The 20,808-nt window shown below is 43.6% G+C and overlaps 1 protein-coding gene across 6 annotated transcripts in view; it reads right to left on the bottom strand.

Moving 5' to 3' along the window:
• Positions 1-397: 397 nt before the first annotated feature.
• Positions 398-20,808, bottom strand: part of ETV5 (ETS variant transcription factor 5) — a 46,428-nt gene continuing 26,017 nt past the window's right edge. For all 6 annotated transcript variants that reach the window (XM_061636539.1, XM_061636544.1, XM_061636543.1 and 3 more), the window contains 5 exons: positions 20,588-20,656; positions 14,500-14,568; positions 13,876-14,045; positions 4,110-4,211; positions 398-2,420 (listed from right to left, as the gene is read on the bottom strand). In XM_061636539.1, coding sequence (XP_061492523.1) covers positions 2,199-2,420; positions 4,110-4,211; positions 13,876-14,045; positions 14,500-14,568; positions 20,588-20,656 — 632 coding nt within the window. In that variant the 3' untranslated portion in view covers positions 398-2,198. The remainder of the gene's footprint in view (positions 2,421-4,109; positions 4,212-13,875; positions 14,046-14,499; positions 14,569-20,587; positions 20,657-20,808) is intronic.

The raw sequence follows: 20,808 nt of genomic DNA on the forward strand, positions 1-20,808 counted from the left end.
TAACCTTTGGAGGGCCACAGGTTCCCCATCCCTGGTTTTAGGGAACAACACTTTTTTGTTGTTGCTACAAGCATTATAGAGGAAGCTGTAGAAGTATTAGCAGAGCAAACGCAAGAAGAGATTGAAGGCAAGTGATGTTGGGAAAAGACATTATGTGAGAACTGCTCACTACTGTGACTGCAGTATTCTATCCACCATCCATAGCGGGCTACTTGAGTCAGCACAATTGTTGCAGAAACATCACTTGCTGTCTTGAAGGACTGCAGTCCAGTGCAGATGAAACTGAACACAGATACAAAGTTTCAGAACTCAAGCAGACAAGCTAGTGTTAATCCACTTCTGCATGGCAATATTGGAAACACAAATGAATGAAAGGGAACGTGCTAGCAGTGCCTGAACAGAAAGCAAAAATCCTTTATTGTACACAGTACAGAATGTAATGCAGCTTTGCAGGAGATATATTATATAGCCCTGCTCAGGCAATAGTCATTTCACATCAATCCTCAGATTTACCCTTTCTGCACTATCGACTTCCCATACCAAAATGAAACAAAAACACCATTGGTTTTGTTAAGCCCTGGGGCATAATGGGGGCCGCAGCTGATTTTACTGATGCCCTGTGCTTTGTGACAGGCCACTTAATGCATTCTGGGGAGAGTTGCTGAGTTGTCTAAAAAGAGTTAATCTTCACACTTAAAAAAAAGTTAGTCAAAAACCCAAACAAAGTTATCAAAGCAGAAAGAGAAATCCTATACAGCATTTACAACAAAACTTGCGAGCCCGCAGGGAAATATATGCATATTTGGGTCAAGCATATTACAGGTGCATGCCAATGAGGCTCACAGGAAGAAGAGGAGAAATTTCTGAAGGATCCAGATATATTTTATATATACTAAGCAACTCTGACCTCCTCCCCTTCCTCTCTGAATTTTTACAAACCAAGTTATATTTTTTCTTTTTAAAAAATCCTCTTAAAATATGCAACTTGCATGAATTGAAGGGTAAAGCAACTTACAAATGAAGCTAAAAACGTGTCTGTATACACATTCTGCATCTCTTTTGCTTGCAAGCCTAGTAAGAACTGGAAAAGGTGGTTCAGCTGTAACAAGGCAATGCTGCCACAGGGTGAGAACTGTCCTACCTTGGGGAAGTTCAATGGCTGGAGCCGTCTTGTATTATATACATACAGTCTCCAGTCACAGGAAAAGCCGAACAGCTTGCATTTGCTGCTGCACAGGAGCATACTCTGAATGCAGAGCACAGTGTACAAACTGTCCTGGACAGGATCCACTGCAGAACAGCACAAAGCTGGGCATGGTAGGGCAAGAGGAACCCTGTCCAAGCTGCAGCACCCTTAGCATCAGCGCCTCCGGAAGCAAGAAAGCAGCAGCTCAGCACTGCTAAAAGCTGGTTGTGCCTTAGATACAAAAACCTACAAAACTGTAGTTACAAATGTTGCCCCACAACATAAAAAGGGTTTTGGCCAAGTCCCCTTACCCCATAAAAGCAAGCCATCCATGTGCAGCCTTGTAACAGAGAGTGTGGCCAAGAGCCTGCTGGGCTCATAGGGATCTGCTGTGTAAGTGCTGTCCTTTATGTTGGGTTGCTTATTACAGAACATTTTTTCCTAATACAAACAAACAAACAAACAAACAAAAAAGAATCAGAAGAAAAGCCTTTTTCAGATTGAAGAGCTGTATACTGAGAACCCAGAGGACTGAGCTAATTCAGCCATGCCAGAAGCACCACACTAAGCCATGACCCATTCCAAAGGGCTTACACTGCACTGGTTCCTCTGCAGTTCCAAGCCCTTTCCATTATACAAGGTAGATACAAAAATTGTGATTGTTATATAGCATATTTTCTTGACATTTGCTAATCACACACTGTCTATTCAAGTCCTGTGAACATGTATGTCACACATGACCCTAGCAACAGGTTCCAGAAGACATCCCTGTTGGAACTCCTTCTCCAATTGTTCTTCATGGTTGTAGCTGAAGCAGTCAGCAACCGGAGGTCCTATTCACTAGCCATGCTACTGGCTGTCTTCAATTTGGAGGGCCATTAAGTATTTTAGGCTCTTCTGATAATATTTGCAAAGAGCCGCTTCATGAACAGCAGAAATCCTTTACAAAAACCATTTGCCCTTATTTGTTGGAACTGGAGTCTCTACTGTCAGCATTCAGCTGCTCAGCAAGTCAGTAAGCAAAGCCCTCAGCGTAGGGGAGGTTGCTGCAGTGATCCAGCTCTAGGAGGTACGCAGAGTTATCTTCAAAGTGTGTCAGAGGTAAGGTGTCATCTTCATTCACATGGCAGTCTGGTTCAGCTTTTAAGAATGGGCGCTGATTGTCAGGGAAGGCCATGGAGAAGAGGGCATCGGGGTCACAAACAAACTTGTAGACATACCGCTCTCCGGCCACCTAAAAAAAGGCAGAAATTTCCATGAGGGCAATACAGGTAAGGAAGGGCAGGTGTATGTGTATATCTGTCTATATGGATGGATGGTTTAATCAGCACAGAAGACTGACAAGACAGGAAGTTATTCAGGAGAGATAGGCAGTGAAGAGTCATTGTTACAGCAGTTTACCATGTTCTCCAGGGGTTATGTCTAAAAGTTGTTTCTAAAATTACTTTATTCATGCAGCAACGTATCTTCTCGAAATCTGTTGTGAAGGAGGGGTGCAAGGAGAGGGTGCAGAGGATTTTCAGATAGACTCCTTTCAGAAACCCTACTCTACACCAAACTCCCCAGAACTATATTTTATCTTTTTTGGGATATTCCCACAAATCTGTATAGCATTGTATCTGGGCTGCATGAGAGCTGAGATTCTAAAAGAATGTGGCAGAAGTGCAGAATGTTGGTCATCTTGAGAAAACCAATTTTCATTTTTTTAAAAGGGTATTTTTAGCCCCTAAGATTGCAAAAAAAAAAAAAAGACTTAAAAGTATGCCTGGTGAAATCTCAGAACCAAAAGGAGTGGGCTGGGGGCCCGGACAGGATACCTACTGAATGTGAACAAGGCTCTGCTGCAGAATATGATTTTTGCACAGAGTACACAAAAATCTTGGAATATCCCTTCCAGAAGCAATAAACTGGAAGGGGTGACACGTTGTAAGTAAACATCTTTGCTGTGGGGTTGAGGCACAGTTACTTTTTTTCTTTTCTGGATTCTAGTCCATGAAAGCCTATGCCATAATAGGTTTGCTGATACTTAAGGTGTCACAAGGCTTTGTTCAAAACTCTTTGCTGAGGTGACAATGTAGAGCTGAAATGGCAACTCTCATGGGCTCCCATCTTTGAACAATAAGGTTTCCTGTACTTGAGCACATATTACACAGCCTTAATAGTAGCAAGAAAAAACAATGCAATGCCTTCAAGTCGATTCCGACTTATGGCAACCCTATGAATAGGTTTTCATGAGGCTGAGAGGCAGTGACTGGCCCAAGGTCACCCAGTGAGCTTCATGGTTATGTGGGGATTTGAACACTGGTCTCCCAGGTTGTAGTCAAACACCTTAACCACTACAGCAAGGCCTAAACAAGATACTTCTGAACCTGTAGTCAGTTTTAGATGTGGTGGACTTGCTGCAGGGTATGCATTGTCTAAAAGCTAACCAAGCAATTTTAAACACTGAAAGACAAGCTATGAAAAAGTCACAGGGAGGGTGAAGGTAAGTTCTCACTAGTCTCTTCAAATGCAACAAACTGGAGGGGCTTGCAACACTCAGGCAACATTCCATGCAAGAAATGAAATAGAAATGAGTGTACTATTGGGTGGGGGAAGAGAAGAATTTCATCCCCCCCTGAACATCGCTGTTTGAAGACTAGGGAAATGAAATACCTGCATGATAAAAAGTACAAGCTCAAGGGAAGAAATGTAGATTGTGCAAACAAATGAGAAACCAATTTGCTTTTTTAAATCTATAAACTGATTGCCTGGAAATGCACCAAGAAATGGTGTGCTGGCTGACTTTTCTCCCATTAGGCAATTGGAACAGAAGGAAGGCTAGTCCTGAAAAGCAAGTCATGCTTGTGCCAAAGGCTGTTCCTTTACAGCCACACAATTCTCACGTATCAGAGATGTTCAGAGTAAGGAATGGGATGCTTACCTTTTGCATTATGCCTTTTTCATAGTAGTAGCGAAGAGAGCGGCTGAGTTTGTCATAGTTCATCGCCGGCCGATTCTTCTGGATTCCCCACCGACGAGCTACCTGAGAAGGTGAAAAATACAGCCATGAAGCTGTGCAATGCTTGTCATTGTTTGGCATGTTGGTTGGAAAGTCTTTGGGGTCAAGTTCTTCCTTTAGAGAAAACAAATGCCAACACCAGTAATGCAACAGATTCTGAACTACTTGTATGGAGAGATCCAGTTCCTTCTATAGAAAATATCTGGCCACAAAATAATCATAGATACCCTAGCCATAGGTTGGGGGAATCAAATAGGGCACTGAAATTCCACAGATGCCTCAAGCCTGACTTCCCTTATTCCAGTTCCCAGTTTCTCTTTTAGTATCCCTAACCAGGGCACGTCTGATTTTGTCTGAACACTGCTCCAGTGACCTCTTCCCAAGCTGGCCAAGATGCTTCAAATTCCTCAGAAATCTAGTACTCATTAAGAGCCATAATTGCATGTTTTGGTTCTAGTTATGAACAATATTTTCTAGCTACTGTAGGTCAAATTTAAGTTCATTGCCATAGTGGCATCAAGGCTTCTGAGCCGTAGGATCTAGGTGCCTTCACGACACTTGCACCCATAAGACCATGTTTTGAAGAGATCCCCGACCGAAAAGTTATGCTGGAATTGGGAATTCCATAAACAGGACTTTAAGAGGGATTTAGTAGCTCTTCCATATAGTTATTTCCACTGAAGTCAAATGCATGACTGATTCAATCATAACTTTTTACATCAATACACTATTAGGATCAATGAGGAAAGTGACAAATTCAGCATTCACATTATTCCTTTTTGGCAAATGAAGGAACAAAAAAAAATATATGGGGTGAGATCCAACTTTGTCCATCTACCAGTGGAACAAACTCTTGCTCGCAATGGAGCCTTCCTCTCCTCCCCCCTGCAGTCCATCCATGCCACAAAATCTGCTTTGGAGGGTTGTGGGACAGCAGATTTTGGAGCAGACTGTGGGGAATGAGGAGGAGGGGGAAAAGTCCACTCATATGATGCTGGATAACACCCACGGTGTTCAATTAACATAGGCTGAAAGTTGGGGTCTAACACACCTGTTAGGTACTTGGTCCTGTGTCAGATCTATTTAAAGATGTTGATGTTACCAACCATGGATTAGACTAATCATTCCTCTTTATTTTGTTGTAAGACGCAGAAAGGCCTTCCAGTATTAACAATCTTACATAAGGGGCCACCAACCCAGCACAAGGTGAGCACAATGGTGCCCTTGAGGCCTTGCCCTAGTGCCCACAAAGCCTGTGAGCCTCCTCCCCCACTTATGCTGCCCCCTTGGACATGAGGTAATGAGAGGGTTTACCTTCTCCCTTGAGAAGTATATAAAGCTGAAAGAGGAAGTTGGAATAGTGACACTTTCCCTCATTTCTCCTTTCAGCTGTACATGCCTTTCAAGACCAATTAATTTTACTGGATCCAACTTTTACCCAGATCATTTGAAAAAGTGAAACGTGCATGCATGCATGCATGCATGCTTTCTTTTTGTCTGTCTCTCAGTAAGGGAGGGGCTGGTCCGGGGGGAGAGAGAAGTGACCAGTGGTGGGGGCAAATCACTCAAAAATTCAGGTGTGCCCATGGGCTAACAAGGTTGGAAACCCCTGTCTAAGCACTAGAATTCACAAGCTTTACCTTATCAGATGTATTTATCAGCATACTATGCTTCGAGTAAGGTGTGGACTAGAAGGTAACTTGTCAAATTCTGTTGTTGCCCTTAAGGGAGTTCATCAAGGTTGTATATTATTTATTCTTTATTCAATCTTTATTTAAATGATTTGATTGGGTATTGTTTACATCTGATTTTCGCTCTCCAAAATGGGCAGAGACTAAATGCCCATTATTATACGTAGATGATGCAGTCCTTACGTCTTTATCAAAAATAGGTCTCAAGTGTTTGCTTCGCGGTTTTATGACTTATTGCAAGGCCAACGTGTTGACAATTAATTTTAGCAGAGACTATGGTTTATCTAGGCGTCCCTTGACAAATAAGTGGATAATTGATGGGCAACAAATAGCTCAAGTTAAGCAGTTTAAATGTTTGGGCATTATGTTTTCTGCTCTTTCTTGGGCCACCCATAGACAATACGCAGTGCAGGTAGCTCAGAATACTATTAAGGCAGTCCTTCATTTTTTCTATACTAAGGGGGCTCAATTTATACCTGCTGCCATTCAGGTATTCAAGGCTAAACTTTTGCCCCAGTTATTGTACGGTGTTCAAATTTGGATCCAGGGATTTAACTTAGTTGTGGAGAATGTTCTTTCAAAATTCCTGAGAGCACTTTTCACAATGCCAAGTTGTGTTACAGCCACAGGTTTACGGCTTGAGGCTGGTCTTATATCAACAGAATGCATTGCTTGGTCCCTTGCTTTTAGGTACTAGTTTAAGGTTGTTTCCCGTGACTCCTCCTTAGGTTATTTAAGTCTTCTACAGAAAGATGTTTATACCAGCTCTTGGTTTAAATCTTTTATTACTAAATTGCATTTATCAGGTTTTTCTATGGATTTTCTTCATACACAAGATTGCAGGGCTGCCAAATTTATTTTAGACCAAAGAATTGAGGATATTGATTTTCAATATTCCATATTGAATGTGCATAAAGTTTGTTCCCCTATTTATTCTGGTTTGAGTTTTCAATTTTCCAAATATGCCACTTATTTGGAGAATCTGACTATTCCTAAGTATTGCCATGTTTTTTCTAGAGCTAGGTTTATCTTTCTTCCACTGTTTTGGATGGGCGGTTTGAAGGTGTCCCTCATGAGGATTGGTTGTGCCCCTGTGGAGATGAAGTTGTCAAATCACTGGATCATGTTTTTTTTTACATTTTTATAAGGAGGAATGTAACAGACTACTTGGCCCTATCGTGAGGAACTTTCCTGGTAGGACATTGGACTGGTATTTAAAATATTTTCTGGCTGATACCAATAAGCTTACAACTGAGTCAGTGGCCAAGTTTCTCTTCCTTGCCCAAAGTAGTCGTAAGAGGATTCTTTTTTCTTAACTGTAATCTCTTTTATGCCATATCTATTGTGTTTTTGTATTTTAACTATTTTAATGTCATACTGATTTTGTATTTTATTTATTTTAATGGGTCTGTGACCATATAACAAGAGAGAAAGAAAGAAAGAAAGAAAGAAAGAAAGAAAGAAAGAAAGAAAGAAAGAAAGAAAGAAAGAAAGAACTCACAGGTACTGCTTTACAAAGTCACTGAGAACTAGCCAAACTTTGCTGGCCAGGGCACAGAGTATTGACCAACAGACCATTAGTACATCATACTTATTGACTGCAAAGGAAACCACATCCAACAAGACATGAAAGCTACGATGAGTATATTCCTAATGGGTTGCAAGGGCACTGACTCAATTCTAATATGATTCTGGAACAGTTGTGTTGAGAGGATTACTCATTTTAGTTCTCTTTGGGAGCAGAATCTAATGACATAAGCCTGTTGCCAACCAACCCACTGTTTCCCATGGGATTTCTGGAATGGACAATCTGTGAGGTACTCAGAGAAGATTAATGGGAGTTCCTTGCATCAAGTGCACTGAGGCAGTCTGTATCCACCTGAAGTATTGCAAAGGCCCAGAACAGCCATCCAAGCCAAATACATGGGGTGTTTCCAATGGCCTCAGTAGCTGGATAGCTACATTCATGTGGTGCACAGATCAGACTGGTTTTTCATCAGTGCAAAGAAATAGAGAAGATGAATTGAATAAATATGTGATCAACAAAGAAAGCAGAATATACTATTTCTGCACCTCAAATCACTACAGCTCCTCCACACAGAAATGCATATACCTCCCACTGCATACCTCTTTTTATTTCATTTATTTATTAAAGTATTTACAAGGCGCACTTTCATAAAAGTCCATCAAGGTGGCTCATTCTCCATCTATTACAGGGTTTCAATTAAAGCTTCAGAAAAACCCACAACAGAGCTGGCAGCTAATGCCCCTTCACACTCATGTTCAGTCCCACCACCCCAAGCTTTGTTTCTCTCTTATACCCTGGGAAGCAATGCACTTGGAGCAAACTGCAGCTGCATGCACATAGCAGTGTTTAGCCAATCACCTGCTGCGTCAAAGCGCAAAAAACTCCGTTATGCTGCTCCTCCTCTTTGTTTTCAGTCAACACAGAGCAATAGGCCTCTCGGTAGCAGAGGGAATGAAACCTCCCAAAACTGGTTCCAGGGTGGAAGCATGTTTGGTTACATTTTGCATGTTTAGATAGAAATTCTTTGCACATGTATGCAACGGCAGGAAGAGCTGAGAGTGTGCGTTGCCAATGCACAGATTCCAAGCAGCCCTGTAGCTATTGTTACATAATCATCTCTCAGCACCCAGGCTTTGATTACACTCTAAGAGCTTCCTCTTGCTGCTGCACAGCAGGGCATAGAAAACCATGAACTGCTTCAAGGCCCTGCATCCTCTCACTGGACCATACGGACAGAAACCAAGGTCTCTTACCAGCCCTTTGATCTTTTAACGAGGTGGCTTCCATCTACACAGAGAACTAAGGTTTCAAATGTAAAGCCTTTCACCTTGTACATGGGGAGCAAGGCCCTGCAATGTAGTTGTGCATCTCCCACTTGTACTCCTTTGGCCTTCTCGCCAAAGGAAGCTGCCAGGAAGCACAGATTCATGGCTAAAGCATTTCTAGATCAAAGCAGTGCCTTTTCCTAATGGAGAGGGAGTGAAACGGCAGACTCTCAAAGGCCTCTGACTAGAGGGGGCTGCCAAATTGTTGTTTGAAAAAACCACAATTTCCATGCAGAGTGTACTGTATATTATGGATAATTACCCACCATGCACTGCCTGGCTCAGCTGTGCAGCTGGTTTCAATTATTAGTCAAACAGCTTCCTCCTCTGTATCATTCAGCACAACCCAGTGCACCACAAGATTCCTCTCAGTAATTTCAAGGGTTTATTTACAAAAACCAGTGTCTCTGCAGGGCGACAACAGAGCAAAGCCTACAGCAACAGTGAGAATTAGCAGAAAGCCTTTCTCTAAGGCACAACCAAGTGTCTGAAGCTTAATGAGAAAAGCAGGGGGGAAATGTGGTGGAGGAGAGTAAGGGGAAAGGGATGAACCAATAAGAATAAAACTGGAGGCACAAGAAATCCATCCCTAAAAATATATGTGCTAAGAAGCTCATAACTATAATGACAAAAAAAGTTATGTTGTCACATCACAATTTAACACCTACAGTAATAATTTATAGTGAACACTACAAAAGTCAACACACTGAAAATACAAAAATACACTGGGGCACCTAAATGTTCTCTATCAGTTTTGGAGGGAAGATACAAAACAAAATTCCTCACTGTGAATGCAAGCATCTCTGTGATTCTCGAGAGGTTGAATTGGTGCCCCTTTTCTTTTGTATTGTCTCTACTATCAAGTCCTATGCAAAAAAATTTTTGAACCCCTCATACTGAAACTTCCAGGATGATCGGATACCTTTTGTATCTCCCTCTCTGAGCAAAACACAACTCAATGTAGCTAAATTCTCTGCTGCAGCATGTGAACATCATCAAGAAGTAATTTCAGCCACCCTATAATGCTATTTACTGGAATTTGTGGTTTTAACTGTATTTCTGTAATAGCAAATATCTATATTTTGTTTTATCCAATGACATGCTATGCTATATTACCTTATTGTCTTTAATTTCATTCTATTACATATTATGGGTAACGTGTTGTATGCTGTTTCTGAACGCTGGTCTTTGACCATAAAGAATGATTTGAATATTTAAAAATACATTCAGGATCATGTAGAAAGCAACAAGACCACCAAGTTGCTCACAAGAAGTCCACCAATGCCTATGAAATATTTTCTTAAATTCTGTATCAATCTCTGTTCCTTCATCTAATTTGGATTATCCATATTTATGGGAAACACATCAGCAGGAAAAAAGACACATCCAACTGTTAATCAATGACAATGTTATAGGTACTATACCTTTTAAAAAGGAAGTGCATATTCCCCTTTATTGAAAAGGACTTGCAAGAACAATAAAACTTTATTTCCAAACCATAATGATCAATATTGTAATAGTTTATAATAACTGCAGAGCTGCCATACTTGACAGACAGCAAGCACACATTGCAGTCTCTCTAAAATTGCTGAGCGCAATTGTTTCCAACCGTTATAACTGATTAACAAATGGGTGGTGTTTTTTCTCCCCTTCCTGCTGATGTGTTCTTCATGAATAAAAATGGTTCAAAATGGATGAATGAACCAGCCTTCCATCAGCATTTTTTCAGAACGTTAAGAAATATCTCATCTGCACTAATGGGCTGCTGAGCAATTTTACACCCATGAGGTCATTGGTGTTGCATTTATTTTGTATTTTCAGCATTTTATCTTTTGATCTGTTCACTGCATGTTGTTGCTGTAGTTTACCCAATCATGTTGTGAGAAAACATAACTGTTTTTAGCATTAACAGTTATTAGCTTCCTAGCATATTTTTAAGGGGTAGATTTCTTGTGCCTTCAGCTATGAGAAAAGAACATGCTGTGTACCTGCTAACTGGGAAGCTGTTATGGAAAGTCAGTGAGCTGTGACAGAGACAAACAAAAAGCAAGAAATGGATCCTCGCTAGACTCTATGCGTTATATGCTGCCTACTTTTTAAATCTGCAGATTTTAATTGATTTTTATATTGGACACATTTGTAAAACTAACAACACACCCCATCTCAGCTCAGAGCTTTTTGGGGGAGGAAAGAGGCTCACTCTGCCAATAGGCTGTATTCTAGGATAGTTCTGCGAAAGAGTAGACCTACTGAACTGAAAGAGCACAACTAACGTAGGCCCATTAATTTCAGTGGGTCTACTCTAAATAGCTGTTTGTTGGATGCAACTTTCTGTGTTTGATAGATGTTCCAAGATTGGAGTATCCATCAGGTACAGAGGTAGTTCCCAGAATCTTTGCCTTTTAACAGTTCTGAGCTGCAGGAGGGAAGTGCAGTGCTTGCTCTGCCTCTGTGGTCAACAGAGCTTCCATCAGGTGCACATACAATCCCTCACCTCCTTCTAGCTTGGAGATGGGAGACTGAGGCTTGCTACAGTTCTGCACTTGCACCTGTCAAGAGCAAAGCTGAAACAAATCTCGGGCTGGGACTGGGGAGCGTGCAGGGTTCAACTTTTCTCCTCCATCACTCTAAGATATGAAGCAAACCTCAGGCTTATGTTGCACACCAGAGCCTGGCTTCCATTTCACACTCATCCCTCCCTTGCCATGGGATTATCAAACCCTGCCAACCATCTCAGGGCAGCTCCAACACATATGCTCCAAGACTACAAATGAGAGTCTCACAACTTAATAACCCCACTCTGTTTGAGTCAAAGCCATTTTGGGGAAAGTGAACAGGGGCCAGTGTGACTGAACTGAATCTTCTGTTGAATCAGGCAGTGCAGGTCTAATTGAGAGGTTGCAGTTGTGCTGCAAAATCAGTGCCTCATACAAGATGCATTGTGTCTAGTCCAATTCCATTTTATCTCTAATAAGGTTATACAACCACAGTAGCTGGACAAGATATTCTGAAGACTGAAAGACAATCCAACCAATTAAGACAAGGAGTCATTGCTGGCAAATAATCAGGCCCCGCAACAGCCAAACAAAGCAATTTTGTGCTCAACAGGTTCAGCAAGAAATGTGGAAAAGGGCCTTCTGCCATCTGTTCTGCAGTTTCCCCATCTGACCTTAATGTGGACTGGAGAAGATTCAAAAAACAGATGTATACAGGGCCAGAAATTGCTTTATTTGCAGCCTCTTTGCCTGTTACTGCAGGCCTGGGAACAAGTCCTGGGCAATATGGTTGCTGTGGCTGCTCCTGGGCTCGGTGGTCTGAAAGAGAGACTCAAGGAGCCTCTGCAGAGAGTGGAGCCCTTGGTTCAACAGCGTTACAAGCGGCAGAGACCCTGAGGATCACTCCGTGGAGGCAACCAAGGAAAAGGCACAACAGCCCTGCCTCAGCGAAAGGTGAGCCACCACCCCGCCTCACGCTGCTGCTGCCAAGTACATCTCCCCTCAAGCACCGGCTTATCAAAATCAAAAGCAATGAAGGCCACAAGGGAGGCAGCGGCGTCCCCATCACCTGGAGTCCTTCGCCAAGCGCAGGGCCTGGCCAGAAGAAGCTCAATAAGTGCGCGAAGCAAGCGGAAGGCGTCGTCTCCCGCACCAAGAAGGAGAAATGGACGCAGGAAGGCCGCAGTGAGGAAAGGCCTCCGGCGGCTTCTTGCTCTTCCTCCCTCCCCCCATCGGACTCCACCTTTGGGACCCTCGCAAAGCGAACTGGTGGCTCCAGGGCCAGAACCGCCATCCCGCCGCCATTGTAAGCAGGAGCCCCGGCTTCCACGGGCTGCGCCACTCCCAGAACTAAGGGGGTAGGACTATGACAGAGAGTGTGGCTAGCCTTGCAAAGTAGCCCAATGCCTATAATATCTATTTTGCCAAAGTGAGGGGGGAGGTGGTTTGTGTTAACTTTGAAATGTATTACCAATTGTATTGTTAATTGTTTTATTTATGTATTATTGATGTTTTATTGATATATTATTGTTTTATTGGTGTATTTTTTATATACGGGTGCTCTTTTGTAAGCCGCCTTGAGGGCCTTTTGGCCAGAAGGCGGGGTAGAAATATTAAAATCAAAATCAAGTCCAGCCATTTGCAATTTGGGAGTAAGTTAATAACTAGGACTATCTGAAGAGGGGTTGCCCTTGTCAAGGTGCCACATGAAGTGTTCATGTGGTGCACCTCTGCTCAAAACTAAGTGAGGCAGCTTTAGAGATTACACAGGAAGCACCAACAAGAGATGTGCTATTTGTTCATATTGTGCAAAAGGTGAAATCACATACTTCCCCCCTATGGAGATACAGGAACTGTCACCACATCTGGTGTTGATGTATTCCTGCATGAGGGCAATGCACAGCTAGCCCTTCAGGTATCGTTTCCATGTCCTCTTGCGAGCACTTGCTATGCCATATGAAGCTGCTCATATGCTACAGTTACATGTTCTCTGCCTCAACAGTCATCATTCAAGTTTGGGCATGTCAGCTCCAGTCAGATATGGCCATACTCCTACCAGGCAGGCTTATGGAAGCCCCTCAATAGTGGCTGGATTGCATGCTACCCTACCCTGCAGGGCGTGCATTGCTATTTGATTCCCAACATCAGTCTTTTCAGACAGAAAAAATACAGTCAGGAAGGAGTCAGAAAAAAACAACAATAAATTTTTGCAATCTTTCTAGTACATGGCCACGTTTACCACCAAGCAAAAGACACACCACAGTTTCCACCATAAGGCAGTCATCAGCAGCCCCACTCCACAACTTCCATGCACCAAAAGTCAGAGCCACCTTCAATTAGCCAGAACAAAAACCTTCCCATTATGGCAGGTCTCGCCCTAATGCTATTATGCACCTGGTTAAGTGGCATGATCCAGAAGTCAACATAAGTAAAGCAACAGCATTTCACATCAGCCAGTCTAAGGTCTCATCTTGCCCTCTTCTCTCAGTGACACTTTCATTTGAACAAATGTTTCATGCTTTCCGTTTCTATAGTCTAGTAAGCTTCCAGGCATTCCATCAGTTGAAATTCAAACATTTTGTTTTGACAATCAGAAATGAAAAGTGCAATCATAATAGCCATTTGGGAGGCTTACTCTCAGATTTTTACCTCTTCTGGCTCAATCAGCTTGAACTCCATACCCCTGCCGGTCCACGCAATGAAGTGGGCGTTGGCTGGGTCATCAAGGAGTGTGACAAGGAACTGCCACAGCTGGAGTGACCCTCTTCTCTGGTATGGAGGCCCTTCACGATATACTGTGGGTTCTTGCTTCACTTTACCTGTTCAAAACACCACCACCACCACACCAGTTAGAACTAACATCCCAGGTGCCTTTCCTTTCCTTGTTGCAGATTCCTCAGATTTCTCAAAACAGCTTCGGACATTTGAAAGAAGCCTGGTGAATGAGGAAGTGACTGGACATCTGGCTGGTGATTCTACTTTTTTGCATCTCCCTCATGGATCAAAGTGCCACATAAGGCGCTGAAGGTGGAATCAACTGCGCATCTGGCTGGCAGTGCTTTTGATATGCTCTAGCAAGAAACTGATTGGTACATAGCTCTGTCATTGAAGCCCTGTGCCTTGCAGCAAATTCTTCCATAATAGTGAGATAGCATAAGTGAGATAGATCTTGCTGAAGCACATGAAAAGGCTGCTTATTGGCTAATCCCCTCTCTCTAGAATTCTGCAAAATATCTCCACCAAAGACAGACACACACATATATAGTTCCTTACCTTCCATCCTCTCTGGAACAACACAAGTGTCGTCAAAGTACAAACGGGCATCTTTCTCATAGGGAAATCCTAGGACAGGAGAACACACATCCATTAGCATACCTTTTTTTATTCTCTGCAATGTATCATACACATAAAATATTAAGCGGTCCCTTCCCGGACAGTTTCATTCACTCCATTGCTACTCAGCCATTCATTAAAAGCAACAGGTAAAGCCTTGAAATGCTTATTTGCCAATTTTACCAGCTGCTGTTTCTGCCAACTCCCTGGACTTGTCCAGACAGAAGGGTCCTACACAGTTGGTTTCACACAGAAGTGCTAAGCCACAAGTGGAGGAAAGAGTACTGCAAGCAAAGTACCATTAAGCTGGAGTTCTTGAGCTGCAGTCCCTCATTTGACCTGTATCACCTGCACTGACTCTGCCAGTCCCAGTCTGCCATGTCGACTGCAGGGACAAGCACGGGGATCCACACAGCTCCCCAGTGTTGCTTGCAAGAGTATCAGCAGGTTTGTCCCTCAAGAACCTCACCTCCCCCCCCAAAAAAAAATCTAAAGGCACCCTAAGGGTTTTTTTATACTAATTGATTGGATCTGACCAAATTTTTAAGTGGTTTAGATTAAATGACTTGAAAAAGAAATAACATAAGAACATAAGAAGAGCCTGCTGGATCAGGCCAGTGGCCCATCTAGTCCAGCATCCTGTTCTCACAGTGGCCAACCAGGTGCCTGGGGGAAGCCCGCAAGTAGGACCCGAGTGCAAGAACACTCTCCCCTCCTGAGGCTTCTGGCAACTGGTTTTCAGAAGCATTACACTCTTTATGCCTCAAACAAACGTCTATATTGCTATACTATGTGTCACTTTAAAGCTGTGAACAGACTTGTGGCCACAGAGCAACTTCTTTGCCATGAGTATCGTGGGGCTAGCCCCAGACCAGCACAAGTAGCTAGGTAACTATACATATACAGTGGAGGGAGGGATGCCTTGCTGCCTCACTAGATGTTCCTAAGTATAGTCATTTCCACTAGTCAGCAACTTTAAAAACTAAAAACCAAAACTAAGAGGCAGCATTTTTAAACCAAGCAAGGCTTGAAGGGCAACCAACACAGGCTTTGCTCATTTTGCCCACTGACTCACACAAACTCCCCTTCAGGATCTCTCCCCTCCTCTCTTGCCAAAACACTTGCGAACTGACTAAAACAGGGATGGGAAAGCTGTGGCCCTCCAGATGTTGCCAGAATCCAGCTCCCATCAGCCCCATCCAGCACAGCCAATAGTTTGGGTGATGGGAGTTGTAGTCCAGCATCATTTGGAGTGAACAGGTTTTGTATCCCTGGACCAGAGGGAGAGAGGGGTTCTGCTGCAGACTGCCTCCTCTAAACTGACAAAGAGGCAGTTTAAAGGCGCTAATCCTAGAAACTGGGTTTGCTTCAGAAATGTTATTTGTATTATTTGGAAATTGGTTTAGACACCAAATATTTCCTTGAAATCTAATCTCTAGTTCCGTACTCAGAAAAACATCAACAGCTTGTTATAAAATCCCTCTTTGAATAAGCATGGCAGCTATGGCCATTATCACAATTTTTGTGTTAGTGAGGGATGCTTCACACAAATATAAATTCAGTGTAGACCAATACACACAGATCTATTTTGCCTCATTTACAAACTAAGTCATCGTACTGGGAGTTGACTTGGTTTGTTACAATTTTCTTGCCTCTTTTCCATCATAGTACTCAAGGTGGGAGTATGTAAGGCTCCCAGATGGTCTCCTATTGAGGCACTGACCAGACCAAAACCTGCTTATTATCAGCAAGATTGCCATTATGATTACGTAGGCTGGAATACATGCACATTTCTAACATGGCTATCAATGTAAGGAATGTGCTACATGTGGAATGCCCTTAGTTATCATCATCATCATCATATTATTATTTATTGAACTTATTAGTCACCCATCTGGCTGGCTGTCCAGCCACTCTGGGCGACATACAAAATAGGCATACAACACCTAGACATTAAAAATCTAAAACAATGAAGATAAAATCTAGCCAACCCCAAAAGCCTGCCTGAAGAGCCAGGTCTTCAAGGCCTGGTGGAAACTCATCATGGCGGAGATCATTTTGGAGGGAGTTCCACAGGGTGGGGGCCACAACTGAAAAAGCCCTCTCTCTAGTCCTCACCAGTTTGGCTGTTTTGACTGATGGGATGGAGAGAAGGTCTTTTGAGGCTGATCTTGTTGGGCGGCATAGCTGATGATGCTGGAGGCGCTCCTTTAGATAGACTGGGCCAAAACCGTATAGGTATTTAAAGGTCAAAACCAACACCTTGAATTGGGCCCAGTAAGCAACTGGTAACCAGTACAACTCTTTTAGCACTGGAGTGATATGATCTCGCCGGCGGCTGCCTTTAATCAGGCGCGCCACTGCGTTCTGTACCAGTTGCAGCTTCCGGACCGTTTTCAAGGGTAGCCCCACATAGAGCGCATTACAGTAGTCTAGGTGAGAGGAGACCAGGGCATGTACTACTGATGGCGTAGCCTCCGTATCAGATGGAGTTGATACAGCGCTGCCCGGCTCACAGCTGAAACCTGAGCTTCCATGAACAGTTGGGAGTCAAGAATGACCCCGAGGCTGCGGACCTGGTCTTTCAGGGGCAATTGTACCCCATTGAGCACCAGGTCCAAATCCCCTAACCTTCCCTTGTCTCCAACGAACAGTACCTCGGTTTTGTCAGGGTTCAGCTTCAGCTTATTCCTTCCCATCCAGTCACTCACTGATTCCAGGCACTTGGACAGGGTTTCTACAGCCAACCTCGGTGAAGATTTAAATGAGAGATAGAGCTGCGTGTCATCTGCATATTGGTGACACTGCAGCCCAAATCTCCTGATGATAGTCCCCAGTGGCTTTATATAGATGTTAAATAGCATTGGGGAGAGGATGGAGCCCTGTGGCACCCCACAAGTGAAAGGCCAAGGGTCTGAAACATCCCCCAATGCTACTCTTTGGTGCCTATCAGAGAGGAAGGAATGGAAACATTGCAATACAGTGCCCCCTATGCCTAACCCCTCCAGGCGATCCAGAAGGATACCATGGTCAACGGTATCGAAAGCTGCTGAGAGGTCCAGGACGAGGAGGAAGGTTCACTCACCCCTATCCAACGCTCTCCTCATAACATCCACCAAGGTGACCAAGGCTGTTTCAGTCCCATGTCCAGGCCTGAAACCCGACTGAAATGGATCCAGATAATCCGCTTCCTCCAATTGCGCTTGCAACTGTTTCGCCACCACCCGCTCAACCGCCTTGCCCAAGAATGGTAAGTTTGAGATTGGGCGAAAGTTGTTCAAATCTTGGGGATCCAAGGAGGGCTTCTTTAAAATTGGTTTTATTACTGCCTCCTTGAGGGCTGATGGCATTATGCCCTCTTCCAAGGACGCATTTACCACCGCTTTGATCCCCTCGCCCAGACTGTCCTTGCAGCTCATAATGAGCCACGACAGGCAAGGGTCGAGTAAGCAGGTGGTTGGCCTTAAGGTTGAAAGCACCTTGTCCACTTCATCAGAAGGAAGAAGCTGGAACTGATCCCACACCACCGGAGAACCACTGGCCAACTCTGGCTTGCTCACTGTATCCATAGCGTGCGGAATTGCACTCTTTAGACGATCAATTTTATCTGAAAAGTCAGAGGCCCTTCTCTCGGTCCTGCCACACTCACAGACTTGTCTGGTGGGAACATGGGAAAGAGCCTTCTTGGTGGCTGCCCCCAGGCTCTGGAACTCCCTTCCTAGGGAGGCTAGACTTGTCCTTCCATCAGCAGGTGAAGACTTCTCTGTTCTGACAGTCTTTTGGGAACTGGCTGCAAGGGCTATTAAATAGGGTGTTGTTTTTACTGATTTGTATCTTGTGTTCTTTTTTAAATGCTATGTTTTAAATGTCTTTAATTTTATAGTTAGTCTAATTACATTTTAATTATAACCTCTATGTTTTATTTATATGTTTTAACTGCATTTGTTTTAATTTTTGTAAGCCGCCTTAAGTCCCAGTTTTGGAGGGAAAGCAGGATATAAATGAATAAAATAACAACAACAACAACAACTAGCTGAACTATGCAGCATTTTGTTTCTACTCCATTCAAAAAATGCCAAGTGGGCTTTGTGCTTCAAGGTGTAGCTATTGGGTTTAAAGACAGTTATGTCCTTCTGTATACGTGCTCGCACATACACAGCTACTCTTGCTCAGATAAGATTCCACTGAAGCCAGACTTTTATAGCAACTCTGGCCACTGTGGCCACCTAATGTGCCAAAAGAGGAAGGAAGAAACCACTTTGTGGGTAAAATGATAGGAGTCATATCTGTGTCCAAGAAAAGGAAATGGGTGAGAGACATACTGAATTTCCGATTGACAATGCTGTTTTGGGCCTATCTGTTTGCCATGCAATAAGGCAGAGGTGGAAAACCTATGGTCTTCTAGATGTTTTTATTTATTCATTTTATTACATGTATACCCTGCCTTTCTTTCATCAAGGAACCCAAGGCAGTATACATGTCGTTCCCCAGGGGTCTCTCATCTAGACACTGACCAGGCCTAGACCTGCTTCAGCCTCATGTGCCTTCAGACCATACTCCCACCAGCCTCAGCAAGCATGTCCAATGGCTAGGGATGACGGGAGTTGTCATTCAACAACATCTGGAGGGCCACAGTTTCCTCAGCCCTGCAGTATGGGAAATAGACAGCTTATAGCTGCCTTCCCCAACCTGGCACCGTCAAGATGTTTTGGACCACAACTCCCATCAGCCCCAGCATGGTGTCTGAGGCTGATGAGAGTTTTAGTCCAAAACATTTGGATAGCCCCAGGTTGGGGAAGGCTGAGTTACAGTAAGACAATGAGGACTTAACAGGACAAAGAGAACATCACAATCTGAATAAAACTGGCTCCCTGGTCCAGTTAATGGTAAGGTGTAAAAACATAATTAACAGCTGTAAGATGACACACTCACACTTGGCAACTGCTGATTTTCCCTTCACTGCTTGGGATGAGTAAGAGCACTTACTATCTGTGAAGAGCTAGCACAGAACTCAGCTGATGGACAAAAGTCCAGTGTGGCTGAATTTTGTCACTGAGACAATTGGTCTTTTTGAGCAGCACTGATTTCATTTTACTCTTTCCCAGAGTTTGCTGGGCATTCAGTTCACCTCAGATTAGTGCAGGGAGGGCCACAGCGCAAGAAGAACCAGGCACCAGCAAGGAAAGAGACATAAAACCCAGCTTAGAAACAGTAAGAGGAAGAAGGGTAAGAGTAACGGCTGTGCACAGCAAGTCCCTGGTTCAAATCCAACAGCTAAATTTACTAGGTGAGCACCAGTGTGGTGTAGTGGTTAGAGCATTGGATCAGGATTGGGAGACCTGAATTCAGATACCCACTTGGCCTGACACTTGATGGGTGGGTAACCTTTGGCCCGTCATCAACTCTCAGCCTATCCTACCTAACATGGTTGTTGTGAGGATAAAAAGGGAGGGAGGGACCAACTCCTTTGAGGAGGTTAACATAAAAATAACAAACAAACAGGGGGGTTAGGCAAGCCACTCCCTCTTAGCCTCATTTCCCCATCTGCATTACGAGTATAATCATACAGCCCTGTGTTGCTGTAAGGATCACAAAAATAAAGACCTCTGAACACCCTTAAGCACTGTAAAATGGTTGAAATGTCTTGCTATTATTAGGAGTCTTGCACTGTTCCCTTGATATCTCCTCCTGTATTACAGCAAAATACCCTCTAAGCAGAGGTACATGCAAGCCAACACTTCCGGTTTCATGGCAGAGAGTGTTTCCCTTTCCCTTGCTGCTGGGATAATCACATACAGCTCCACAACTACATTCCACTCAATTTTACCTCATATGTGCATCGGCATGCACAAGCTTACTCATGTAAACCAGCCTTTGCCAACCTGATGCCCTCCAGGTGTTTTGGACTACAACTCCCATCAGTCCCAGCTGGCATGGCCATCCTGGCTGGGTCTGATGGGAGCTGTAGTCCACATCTGGAGGGCACCAGGTTCAAAAAGGCTGATATAAATCCTGACTGACCACTTACCATCATGGCTGTTGGGGAAGTAGCCTCCTCCTCCTCCTCTTACATATGTAGACTGACAGTTAGGCACTTCTGAAAGAAAGATGGAAGTAGGGTTATTTCACTACCCTGAACCCAACACACTTCTCTTCTTGTTCAGATTAAATAGTGGTCAGTCCTACAAAGAAAACCACAGACACACCAAAAGTCTAGGGTTGTGAGGTTCCACTTGGCAGTTTCCTGGT

The sequence above is a fragment of the Rhineura floridana genome, chromosome 7 (assembly GCF_030035675.1).
Source record: "Rhineura floridana isolate rRhiFlo1 chromosome 7, rRhiFlo1.hap2, whole genome shotgun sequence".
Classification (NCBI taxonomy): domain Eukaryota; kingdom Metazoa; phylum Chordata; class Lepidosauria; order Squamata; family Rhineuridae; genus Rhineura; species Rhineura floridana.